The sequence below is a fragment of the Arvicanthis niloticus genome, chromosome 19 (genome assembly GCF_011762505.2).
Source record: "Arvicanthis niloticus isolate mArvNil1 chromosome 19, mArvNil1.pat.X, whole genome shotgun sequence".
Classification (NCBI taxonomy): Eukaryota; Metazoa; Chordata; class Mammalia; order Rodentia; family Muridae; genus Arvicanthis; species Arvicanthis niloticus.
In genome coordinates this window covers 34077438-34090818 of record NC_047676.1, presented here as the reverse complement: position 1 = coordinate 34090818, position 13381 = coordinate 34077438, and the positions used below count along the sequence as shown (strand labels likewise).

The following is a 13381-nucleotide window of genomic DNA, read 5'->3' as shown; positions in this document are numbered from 1 at the left end:
TGCCAAAACTGTTGTCAATTCCTACCTGTTCCTCATACCGGGATTAACCCTCGGGGAATCAGGCCCTTACAAATCTGGCAAATGGATGTTACCCACATCCCATCCTTTGGTAAATTACAATATTTGCATGTCTCTATTGATACCTGTTCTGGAGTTATATTCGCCTCTCCTTTGACCGGAGAAAAGGCGGCCCATGTTATTCAACATTGCCTCGAAGCTTGGAGTTCTTGGGGAAAGCCTAAAATCCTTAAAACTGACAATGGGCCAGCCTACACTTCTCAGAAATTTCAACAATTTTGTCGCCATATGGAAGTGACACACCTGACGGGTCTTCCTTATAACCCCCAGGGACAGGGCATCATTGAGCGTGCTCACCGTGCCCTTAAAACTTATTTGATAAAACAAAAAGGAGAAGTTGAGGAAGCTCTGCCCACGGTGCCACGAGCTACCATTTCTCTGGCACTTTTTACCCTCAACTTTCTGAATTTGGACAGTCAGGGCAATACAGCGGCTGATCGCCATTGCCTGGAACCAACTAGGCCAAAAGAAATGGTAAAATGGAAAGATGTTTTGACTGGTCTATGGAAAGGCCCGGATTCTATTTTAATAAGATCCCGGGGAGCGGTCTGTGTATTTCCACAGGGGGAAGACAATCCATTTTGGCTGCCAGAGCGACTGACGCGGCGACTCGCGGTTCCTGAAAAAGACCCCCGGAAGGATTCATCTGCAGACGCTCTCAGCTCCCATTTGGACTCTCCTAAATCGGGTTCCTAGTATATACAGTGAATTTAGATGGTTAACCTATCTGCTTCTCAAAAACCTATGCCCTTGCCTTCTTAAAAGGCGTTGTTGCTGCTAACTTGTACCAATGTAACTCGCTTTATATTCCAGTGCTGGTCTGCTTTTCTATAAGCAGGCCTAATAGCCAGTTTACCACTCTGATCCCTATCCCCGTTCAGACGTCTGAGACCTCGATTTTATCCTGACAAGAAAGGAGATTTTGATATAACTGCAGCCCTTATCGCTGCTATTACCATCCCTACAATTGCAGCTGTGACAGCTGACTCAGACATGGTTAATCAAGTTACAGCAGCTACTGTTGTCAATCAAATTTCAGAAAAAACCTCTGAGGCTTTGACCCTCCCACAGAAAGTGGATCTGTTGGTCAATCAGAGAGTTAATTCGCTCCAAGCCTATTTGAAACAGCTCGCGGATGTGGTTCAAATGAGCTGTGTCTCAGAGACCCCACATCCAGGTATTTCACCTCTGAGATTTGTGAATGATACATTTATTTAAAGCCATAATCTTTCTGCTTATTTAAAAGGAAAGTGGAATGGGAAGTTGGACCAGATACAGCAGTAATTGCAAGCCCGGATTTCCAGTGGATGGAACCTGCTGCCTGTGGAGATTTTACTTCTTAAATTTCTTCCGCCTTTTCTTTCTTTCTTTCTTTCTTTCCAAAGAGCTGGAATAGGCCTGCTTTATACAGCCCTATGATGTGAATTAGTATTCATAGATGGTTGGTTTGTAAGCTCAAAGCCCAACAAAAACGTGACAAGGTAGCTTAAAGCCTAAGCACGCGCAGCCTTGGAGCAAGCATCCCTCCCTGAAATTTGACTATCTAGGCTGGAAAGTAACGGATGACTGCGACCCTCAGTCTATGCACCCCAGGGGGTTTGCCCCATTGCACTGGGTTAGATGAGAGGTCTAAGTCCAGTCAGCCCTTGCCTGAATAACCGGTACCTGAGCAGTTAGAGGTGTTTGCGAGTGGGTACTCGACAGGGAATGTTCCACGAGTGTGGATAGATTTCCAGAAAGTATGCCTGATTGCACAAAGGTTTGATGCCAAATACCTCCCCTGGTGGCGCCCCAGGGTAAAGGCTTCCTTTCCCTGTCAAAAGGCATCGAGATTGGGTATGGGAATTAAACCCATTACAATATCTCATTTTGCACAGGGGATCAGGCCTCTGCTTTCCCTCACTGAGTTGGTGCTGCGTTTAATGGGCGAAAGGCTGTTTTATATTAATAATTTAAACAGGGAGAGATGTAGTGAGCCGCTGTTTCAGTGGCTACACACGTGCATTTTTCCAAGATGGTGCTGGTCTCATGTTTCCCCAGCAGTAAACAATCATTCTGCGCAGCTGCCAGGCAGAAAGAGCGGCAGGTCACTGGCCTATCCTGAGGCGTAATATTGGGTGGTGAGCAAGCAGCCATTCAGAAGTGAATACGTCACTCTAGGGTGTATTTAAGGGAGCCTCTTCCGGTTTCTTCCGTCTTTCCGCGTTACCGTGTGGAGTAGTAAAGTTCCTCGTGGCAGTACACCCGACTATCGCCTCCTGTCCTTATTTGTGGGCGAAAAGGGATTTTGGGGGCGCTTGTTTCATTTTTTAAGTTTTTTAACTGATTTGGGATGGTTAACCTATGAGTTAAGGGACTATAGCAAATTCATATTTTTGAGTTTATTGTTAGGGTGCTTTCCATATTTTACTTAGAAATAGCCGAGAGGAGTTAACAGAAAACAGTCCAGGTTACCTTACATGGATAGTTGGTTTTCAAAACATCAGAAGTCCATAGAACTGATGCTACAAATATTTATATATTAATGTTCATATTGATTAGAGGCCTGTCTGCTCCTGACAGCTTCCTGTCGTGGATTCTAAGAAGAAATTGAGCATCCTTGGAGTTACTCCAGTTGTGTGGTAACAGCCACTAGGCAAGAATTGCCTCTCTCCATCTACAGACAAATTACTGTCCAGAAAAGGACACACATGCAGAATAGTCGACTGATTATATCTGCCTAGACAGAGTAATCAGCCCTTAATAATTCTGTAGCACTAAGGTCTGTCAGATGATTCTGGGCCAGAAGGCTGAAGATTTGCTGCTCCAACGTTCGGTAGTATAGGGGCTTTTCAGGTGTTCAGAGGTCTCTATAAATTGGCTAAGTTTTAGAAGCTATGCTTTGTACTTCCCACAATTATAGTTAACTCATTCATTCTGGATTTCTGACGGGGTTGAAAACTTATAGCTATTTACTGTAAGAGAAAAGATTTGAGTGGATGGTAGTCAGCTGACATTCATCCTAAAGCCAGGTTCAGAACTAAATGTTTTAGTTAGGATAGATGACAGAGGTGCTGGTTAGTCAACAGAATGATGGACTGGGTATTAGGACTATCTTGTACCTCACTGGTACAAATTGGCATAATTATGCTCTAATTGTATTTTGAGAGAAAAGTTTCATTTTAACAGGAAGGGTGATGTGTAGGAGGAGCTAAGGTAGGAGGAGTACTGAGAGCAAGAAAAGGAGTAAGAAGAGGAGGAGAAGAAGGATAGGAGAAGCTAGGTGAAGAAAGAGAGAAAGAGGGGGGAGACAGGGAGGCAGATATTCATGTATCTCCACCAGTCAAAGATAGTTGTTATATCTAGGTCGGTCAGTGGGTTACACCTCTGATTGAACAATTCCAAACTTATAACGCTTATGATTAACATTATTAAAAAAAATGTATAAATGCAAAAAGGAAAAGGGGGCATGTGATAGGGGTTTTCTAAGGGGGGTGGGGGGAATGGGGAAAGGGGATGGCATCTGAAGTGTAAATAAAATATCTAAGAAAAAAAAGAAAAAAAAGAAAAAAAAAAAAAGAAAAATGACATCCAATGCTGAATTTTCACCTTTACTCCTTGGGTCTTTAAAGTGTTTCTCATCTGTTCCACAGGTAGTTCATGGTGACAAATTTTTGCCCCATTTTCATACTATGACTTACCAGTCTCAATGTAGCAGGTTCCAGCAGAGACCACCTTTGTTATACTTTTGAATTTGCAGTCGACAACCCCTCTTTCAGTACTGTCCCTCAAGGAGTCTCTTGTTCTTGCTGCCCCACATTGGATGCCATGTGACCTGGCATGAGGGTCAATCAATGGGGTCTGCAAGAGAGAGAGTGGGGATGCAGGGGCAAGAGATGCAAAGAATGAAGACAAGACAGTTGTCTGATCAAGTCTCTTTTATTGAAAAACAATTATGAGTATATAAGCACAAGCAGGGGAGTGCAGCTGGAGACACCTAACCACTAGTGCCTAGCAGCCGGGGACACTAAACAACAAGTCCAGGATATGTCTGAGGAAAACAACATGATTCTCAATAGTGTGCTCAGCAGGTGTGGGCTGTTTGCAAAAATATCATGCAAGAAAAACAAGTCTCTAGTCAGGGTGGACCCTTAAGGATCAACCTACAAATGTATGATCCCACAAGGCTGCAAAGAGGATAGCTGCTTTCTGCTAGAAGTGGGCTCCCAACACCTTTGAGCTCAGTCTGGCTAGGAAGTTGTTGGGAGCCTACTCCTAGCAGAAAGTGACTATCTTCTTTGTGGCAATCTCAAGGACATACCTTGACTAGAGAATCTTTTTGCAAACAGCTTACAACAGCTGGGCACACTCTGATAAAGATCTTGTTTTTCTCACATATCTTGTGTTGTTTAGTGCCCACAGCTGCAAATGCAAGTGGTAAAGCATCTTCAGCTGTGTTCCCCTGCTTGTCCATGTCTGTCAGGCACATGGTAAACTGTATAAATACTCAGGAATTCCCTTTCAATAAACGGGACTTGATCAGACTCTCTGTCTTGTCTCTATTCTTCACGTCTCTTGCCCCTCCATCACTATTCTCTCTCTTGCTAGAACCTGTTGACTGACCCAGATGGGCTGGAGTAGGAATTAAGAAGCCCAAGCCCCATTAGAATTTAGAGATCCATCTTTGTCTGATAGCTGTGGAATTTCAAATGGTGACACCACACCTGAATAAAGAAGGTTCTTATGAGTGAAGAGTTAGAGATCACTCTTTCATTCATAAGAATATATTCAATTTACTGAAAAGAAACTGAAACGAAGCAATTTCTCAGCTTTTAAAAACTGCTATGTACAGTGTATAGCCTTATCAAAATATTAACTCAATTACAAGAACAAAACATCAACAAATCAATAACAAAACTTCTAAGGAAAACCAAATAACCAAATTTAGAAAAACTCAAACCAAAATCCAAACTCCAGAACTGTGGTAAGCAGCATTCCTTGGATGCTCATTTTGCAGCACAGACTTACAGCCTGTGGCTGGCCTTGGCAACATAGTAGAAAAGCAGTGACTGATGGAAATCATCTTTTCAAGAGAAATGTAAGCATGTCTCCTTGTTTTGGAGTACGTGTTTGAAGGATATGTCCTCCCAAGACTGAGCTTAAGACATGTTACAGTTTTTGGCTCAAGTCTGCAAGTTTGTGGACTGATATTCATGAAGTTAATTCTTGAGGACCCATCAGGACAAGAAAAAAATGTACACTCTCAGACTCTTCCTGGATACTCAGCAGCTCTTGATGTGCCTCGGTTCTTCTCTGAATTCCTCCAAATGTGCACTCTTGCTGGGCTAGTGGCTAGATGAAATTTAGGCCTATTCACACCAAGGAAAGCAACATGAAGAAGAAACTGCAGCCATCAATTGCCATAGTGATTAGGGATGAGATGCCATAGTGGTGCATTTGCTGTACACACTTACTGCACCTCACACAGAAGTTCTCTCGGTGGGAGATCTTGTCCTGGTTTGTGCCATGTTTGAGTTTCTGCTGGAGCATTTTAGACCTATGGAAGGAAGGGCCAAAGGCCTGGTAAGGATTTGTTAATTCAGCTATCCCTCCCACACCAGCTCTATTCAGCTGGACAATCCAGCATGACCCATCAGCTGAGGCCATTCTCTGATCCCCAAGTGTCATAGAGCACCTGGGCTTGGACTGCTTTCTCAGCTTTAAAAAACTGCTAGAATCTGAACTGTGAACTACACACTGTACTGGAGTTAAAAGAAACCCATCATATTTCTCCAACATTCCAAGTATATTATAATATAATATATTATATTTTATTATATATAATAAGAACATTGTAGCAATGTCTGAGTTCAAGAGAGATGAGAGCAACCTAGAAAACCATGTAGATGCCTTATGGAGAGCCTGCCAAGAATTTAAGTGAAGGCTAGGATTATTTCTTCAGTGCAGGAACCTTTCTGGGTTCCACTTGTCAATCCTTTTATCTAGAAATACCCAGAGAAATCATCTCACATGAAACCCAGGGGCACTGCCCTGGTCCTATGATCAGCAAGAGTGTGTTAAAGGAAAATATTCCCAAGGCTAGGCACTGAACTATTAGGTGATGGTCATAAAGAAACAGAACATATCCTGTATGTCTATGGCTACTGTAGGATATACTGTCAAACATACAAAATATTTGTGTTCACACAATAAGAGCATGGTATATTGCAGTAACCAGTTTAGTTTTTCAGTTATTGCTAATATAAAAATTGCCCAGTATATTTTCCAGGTATAAAAAATCAAATCTTGAATGGGATAGGTACATAGTAGCATAGCATATGGACGGGTCAGTTCTTGATATGCTTTCCACTCTTAAACTGAACTTGGAATCGGGTTTCTTGGCCTATTATCTAATCTGGCTTAGCAAGTTCCCAAGACTGTGCAGAGTAGGCTTGTTTCCCAGCTAAGGATCCCATGTTGGTGGTAGACTAGCTTCTTGTTCTTGTTCACTGTTTCAGACTTGTCCCCAAGTAAACAGCTTCTTCCAATAGGAGCTCCCTTTACCATAGCCTGACTGACTTGGTGTCCAAAGCTAGGAGCCCAGAATAATAAGAAATCCCCATAAAGAGGATAGAAATGTACAAATTTCTCCCCATAATGTGACTGTGTCAGGGATATTTTGTTGTATATACAAACACCCATCCAAAAAACACTTGCAAAATCACCTTGTATTACACAAACACAGAACATGAGTATAAACACACTCATCCACAGCTGGTCCAAATATGCACATAGACACACAAGCATTCTCACTACAAACCACAAAAACACCACACACACACACACACACACACACACACACCAAAAATCATAGGTGGGAAGAAAACAATGAGGAATCTGTCATGCTTGAAGAAAAGGTAATTTACATTAGGCAAAGCAGATGATTCAAGTGAGACCGACATCACTGCTCTTCTTCCTAGAGGAATAAAAATGATCACTTGGATCAGACGTAGGTGAGGGCCTAGATAAGTTGGTGGACAGTGACACTGGTCTGTCCATGTTTCTGATTAGACATGAGGGCAATCTGCCTCTGATGCCTCATCCTACCTGCTGATGTGAGGCACTTGGGACATAGATGTTCTTGTTGGCCTCCTCACAGAAGCTCTTCTCTTCTCCATAGGACATTTGTGGTTCACGCTGCTCTACCAGCAGATTTCTGTTTGCTCCCTGCAGCAATATCCTGACATTGTCTTTCAGTTGACAACATTCTCTAAGGAGTTGGCAGTGCCTGGTGCTGAACCACAAACAAACAAAATGGTGATTCCCAGCCAGCTGCCATTTGCCTGTCACTCCTCCCAGTACCATCATCCCTGCAAGTGCCCTGGTCCCTAGACAGCCTCAGACTAGAGTCCCCAGTATACATATCAGCACCAATTAGAGGCAGGTCACATCCAGAGACCAGCCACATTCCACAAGACTGAAAGTACTTCTGTAAGGCCTGACAGCAAGAGGGTTTATGTCCATCAAGGAAGAGGAAATGTTCCTCATGGGTGCTTATATGTCCCTGGTACTAGAAAACCATCAGCAGATAGAGGGCAATTCCCCTCTGAAAGAGGAGAGAAGACCCAACAGGAATACACTTTTTCCATTTTTGTCATGGATCCCAGATCTTTAAATGTCTTGTCAGAGCCCTAGAGGTTCAGTGTTGCTTGATATTCTTATGAAGGTGGAAATGTTTTCTATGTAGAGGATCCTGAATTTGGAAGAATAAAGATAGAAAGGTCTTACAAACTTATACACATATACACTCTTCAGACTTAGGACACCTGAGTCCAAGAGGTACAAATGCATGACCCTTGCCTCAAGGCCGGGTTCCTGTTAAGAACCAGATAGTATAGAACCAGAGCCCTTAATTTTCATCAAAGTCCTAGAAGGACAGAAGCATTCCTGCCCAGTGCTGGGGTCTCAGCTGTGTCAGTCACTCACCTGTAGGAATGGTTTTCTTCTATGAGCTTGTTGTATCTCTCCATGGCATCACTTATTGACTCGGTCATTTTCTGGATATTCATAATGGTCTTTTCATGGTTACTTTTAATGATATTGAATTCGATGTTCATCCTGTGTTAGGGCGTGGCCAAGGAGCAAATATTTCTCTAAGGGTCATGTGCAAAATGGCTGTATCCTGGACTACCCCATCCAATAATATATGCCACATCCTTGCTCTTTAGAACTGGGTCCTATTGGTGCTGATTAAACTTATAATCCTGGGCACAGGACAACAGAGCCAGGGGACCAAACAGAGGCAGCAGACCTTCGAGAGCATCCCATGTGAGCCTGAAAAAATACACTAGTACTTTGAGAACTTTCTCCTAGTCTCTGCCACAATCTTGGGCCCACCAGATATCTCTGATGACTTTTCTTTTATTTTGAAGGAAGGCATCTCAATCCTTGGTTCCTATCATTACATGAATTCTCAGAGGACTAGAATACTATTTCCAGGGAGAGGCTTAATAACACATCCTCCCCCAGGAGATTCTTATGTGACACCAGTGAAACAGAAGGAGTATAGTACTCTGTGGATCACTTTAGGCCTTTATAGACTCAACAATATCCCGACCTGCAAACTGTGCATCAGACAAATCCTCAAACCCCATCAAAGGTCCCAGAGCCTCAGATTTTGGATGGCACACACACTCACACACACACACACAAAAACTATATTCACACATATACACACCAACCTACCCACAAACACAATTAGAATGCCAACTATATCTAGGTAGGTGCCATAGTCTCAGAGTATAAGGACCAAACTCAGAGGAAAGCAGTGATGACCTGTAGGCATTTCATTCACACACTGAGAGGCAGGAAGTCTGACCAGGTTTTTCCAGCTGTTTATAGAACTAATCAGACTCCAAGCACCTGAAGGTCAAGTATCCTACTACTCAACACCTGTCAGGGTTTCTAACATGCATGATTAGAGATGACACACTCCTTTGATGAGAGGAAATCTTGGGTTAATCGAGAGGGCACAATACAGTCAACAGGGGACTGAGCATAATTACTACCTGTAGTTCAAATCATCATAATTGTAGAGGTTCAGCATTTGACTAATTTCTTCCTCCTCAAAGCTCATCTTCTTGATCTTCAATTTTAGTTCTTCCAATCTCGTCATCTCTTTCCAGTTACTGATGCTGGAATTCTGGGATGATGTTTGCCTAGTAGAGCCTGGAGATAGATAAACACAAATGAATTTGCAGAGTTGATGGCCCAGGGGCAGAAGAGACCATTCTGAGACCCCAAAAGTAGGGTGAGGAAGAGGAAAAGCTAGAGACAGGGTGAATCCCAGAAGGAGCAGAAAAGCTATCTGTGAGCTGTTGTGCTCAGCCATAGCCCTCTTCCCAACCACCATCGTCATACATATGCCACACTCCCTATTACAGGGCCCCTTGCACTGAAATCCATAGGCTGCCTCAGACATGAAGACTTAGGGATCATTGTCAGCTCATATCAGGTGTGATGCAGGTAAATCCTGGAGTTCATATTGCTTAGCACCATCAAGGTCTAATCATGTGTGTTGAAACCCAAAGCGTCTGAGACCCCACACATGACCAGGGTAGCATCCTTCTCTGTTCTTGTCCTCAGAGACTCCTTTAACCTGCAGTAATCTAGAGGATGAAGGGTGTCAACTCCTACCATGAAGAGACACATTGTTAATCTCATAGTGCCTCCTCCTGGTATTTTTTGCCACTCAAAATGAAATTAAATGGCTCCCAGAAAACTAGCTGCAGGCTTGTCAGTACCCAGCTCTCTGTCAAACTAATAATCAGAAATTCTTGACTCTTGTTCTGCCATTGAGAAATTCCAAGGCTCCAGCTTGTAAGGCATACTCCTGGGAGGCCCAGCTCAAGCCTATTTCTTCCAGGAAGTTTCCCAACTCTATCCAGTACTCACTGTGCCTTCCCCAGAATGATTTCAGTCTTCCTTTTTTACAAGACAGGAGGCCAGCTTCTTTCTTACTGGAAGTGGTCTCTCCTTGATCACCATTCTCTCTCCGAAATAGCCTAAGCAGCCTGGAAAACATGCCTGTTTGTGAACCCAAAAGGCACTGAAGAAATATCCCACAGGCAGTTGTTGTTACCACAACACAAGTGACATCACAGAAGATTCTACTTCTTTCCTAGATACAAGAGATTGTCCAAAGAAGGCATTCCAGATGATGTCACTGGGAACTGCCATGACCTACCTGCTAACTAGCTGTCCCCAAATTGTCCAATTTCTTGAGTGTCTTTTTCTGGAGTCTCTCATATGACCCAGGGAATACCCTTTGTCAACCTCTCCATCCAAAGTCAGAGATTTCTCTCTGCTTCATGACAAGTGAAGTGCTTTGGACGGGGAGAGTTGGTTAGGACCCTGACATGGGTAAGACATTTTTGTTAGCACCTAAATCTCTGAGGATCATGGATGTGGGAAATTGTTCTCAATAATAAATGTAACCACCTGAGTCAATTCATGTGCCATACTGTCCACTGTCCCGGGTTTTCTCTGTTTCCCAGAGGCCAGTATCTTTGTCCTATACCTTTAATTGTATAAAACATGGATAGTATTTTTCTTAATGTTTAGTTTGGGGAGGCAGGGGATTGTTTCTTTCACAAATTAAGCTTCTGACTCACTGTTAGTCTTAGGAATCGATATGTTCCAGGGGAACTTTACAAGACTGAAGCATCCACTGAAACAAATACCTCCTCAATACACTCTGAGATCTACTGTGGTTAAAGATCAACATCAACCATTGCTCATTCTCCCTTCCTAGGTTTGCACAGATATGCCCTCCACTAGAGGCTTGTGACCTCTGCTTCAGGCTCCATCCAGGCAGGGTAGTCTGAAGCTTCACCCCAACACTGGTCAGCTGACTTTAAATGGTGATTCCTTCCTCCAACTTTGCCCCCAAGAGGATCATCTCAATTTGGCATTTCATCATTAGGCATTTAATCCCTAATCTGCATGGTTATCCTAGATGAGAGGTGACAGATCTCTTCTCAGCCTGACAATCTGTGATTCTAGGGCATAATCTTGAACCCACATGGGTGCCTGGTAACCTAAGAAAACTAGCATACTTTCACCAGGAACCTGTACCTAAAGATCTCCAGTAACTTCTATCTTTGGTTTGTGGTAATCTCTTTGAATTAAAAACCACACAAGTCTGGAAGGACAAAGATCAAATGTAGGGACTAGAAAGAAAGCCCTTCCATTAAGAGCATTTGTCTATCCATAAGAGGATCCAGAAGGCAGTTAACAATACCATTACTCTGGCTATAGTTGGAAGGCCAAGCCTTCTTCTAGCCTTGGGACAATTGCATGCATGTGGTGCACAGACTTCCAGCAGGGAAAGATACATATAAATAAAAGAAAACAAACAACCCTCCCAAACCAAGCAACACCCCCAAAGCTCCAAATTGTCACCACACTAATATTACCTAAAAATAAAGCCACGACTCAACATGTCTGGCAATTCTCAACATGGAAATTTGGGAAGTCTTTATCTGGGAAGTCATTATTTCAACTTTACAGTTATCCCTGATGCTGTATTTCAAGGAAATGAGAGCCAGTTAGCCCCGGATATCCTGGTTTCTTGTATACACCCAGAATGGATATTCCTTTCCTAAGAGGCTTTAGAGCAATACAGTTGTGACTCTCATTAATTTGGTCTGCATGACTATTTCAGGAACATGTGAATGCATGCACCATATTTTAGGGGTATCTAAATATATGACCTAAAGGATAATAGTATGGATACATTTTTTCATCTTTAAGTGAGTATCCACAGAGTAGACCATGACACCCATGCCCCCTAAAAAGTACTGTGTAGAACTGGCTGGCTGGGAATTCACAATGTAGCCCATGGTGCCTGGAGCTCATAGAGATCCATCTCTGCCTGTGAATTCTGGGGATACAGGAGTGTGACAACACACCTGGTGACAAGAACTCTCCAAGTGAAGACCTGGAAACCGATTTTTAAGTCACAAAAATGCAGCCATTTCACTTAATAGGGGCTTACAGGAGTATCTAATCATCTAGATCAGTTAGCCAGTGCATATAGCCACAGCAAAATACCAAAGTAATGACCAGAACAAAAAAAGAACAAAGAAAAATAAATATCAAAACCTCAAACCAATGGGAAAAAAAGCCTAAACCTCAAAGCAAACAACACCCAAACCAAAATCAAACAAAAAAGCAACCAAACAAACAATCAAGTTGAGCAGTATTCTCTTGCTGCAGTTTAGCAGCACTGAACTAAACCATGTGGCCTACATTGAAGACAGGGTATAAAGGCAGTTTTAGATGTAATAGGCTATGGAGACATTGGGTGCTGTGCCTCTTTAGGGGCTTTTTAGGTGAGACCTTTAACTAATAAAAGTATGCCTTTGTGACTTTCATAGTGTTCCCTAAGTTTTTTTCCCGTCACAGCCAGTAGTAAAAAACATGGCTACACACCTTCACTAAAAACTTTATTTTTCCAAAGGTTTTCTAAGGGTGGTGGTCATTGTCAACAATCTATATCTTCTTTACGGTGGGGACTGAATTATGATGTGCTCCACCAGCAATGTCTGAAAGAAATCAAGCATTAATATTGTGAATGCCAGAGACACTGTCAGGTGAGGGACAGGAAGCACTCCAAATGTTTGCAAATAACTCATAGATTAAGAGGTATTTGAGGACAGCAATCAGAGCAGTACTTCATAACAGCATAATATCCTCAGGACACAGAGTCTTCATGGCCATGCCACACCAAGGCCTTCCCATGTAGCTGTGGTAACCCATGGGCTGCATTCCATAAGTTTTAAGTCATTTGTCATTCCTCCTGCATGGCTCTTGGCAGGTCACTTCACATAAGCTGTGAAACTGGAGAATCTCTAGTGTTTGCCTTTGGAAGAGCAAATGACTAATACAATGAGAGAAGAACTGTCCTAACCTCGATAGTACATTGTCTTCAGCAACACTTGGGAATAATATGGGAGCCACTTCAACACAGATTTGAAGAGATAATATGATGCTATTGGTGTTTACTCTGTCTGGGTATCATCATGATAACATCACAGTATACCATGATGGATTATCCACAATGTATGGACAGCTGAGAACCATGCAAATGGTAAGAAACTCAAAAACTTCAAAGATACAGGGGACCCACTTGGTTTTACCCCCTTCTTGCAGCTTGAGCTCTAAAGTTCATTTGCAGGACAGTGATGGGATGCTGCAGTTTTACAGCAAAGTTGCTTCAGCAGGCACTGCAGGCATTCTTCCAATCTTTCCTGTTCTTGTT

At 42.7% G+C, this 13381-nt stretch overlaps 1 protein-coding gene across 1 annotated transcript; it reads right to left on the bottom strand.

The window, feature by feature from the left end:
- Positions 1–3646: 3646 nt before the first annotated feature.
- Positions 3647–10198, bottom strand: LOC117723801 (uncharacterized). The gene is made up of 5 exons (XM_076916386.1): positions 10012–10198; positions 9126–9285; positions 8044–8175; positions 7165–7351; positions 3647–5614 (listed from the first exon to the last, which is right to left on the bottom strand). The coding sequence occupies exons 1-5, from the start codon at positions 10139–10141 to the stop codon at positions 5609–5611; spliced, it is 615 nt and encodes a 204-aa protein (XP_076772501.1). The 5' UTR covers positions 10142–10198; the 3' UTR covers positions 3647–5608.
- Between the last annotated feature and the right edge of the window lie 3183 nt (positions 10199–13381).

Bases quoted from the DNA above. Each gene is read 5' to 3' on its own strand.
- LOC117723801 (XM_076916386.1), bottom strand. From the start codon at position 10,141: ATGTTTTCCAGGCTGCTTAGGCTATTTCGGAGAGAGAATGGTGATCAA. The intron at 8,176-9,125 runs GTAGTAATTATG...GCCCTAACACAG, and splicing joins TATGATGATTTGAACTACAG to GATGAACATCGAATTCAATA. The intron at 7,352-8,043 runs GTGAGTGACTGA...TTTGTGGTTCAG, and splicing joins GAAGAAAACCATTCCTACAG to CACCAGGCACTGCCAACTCC.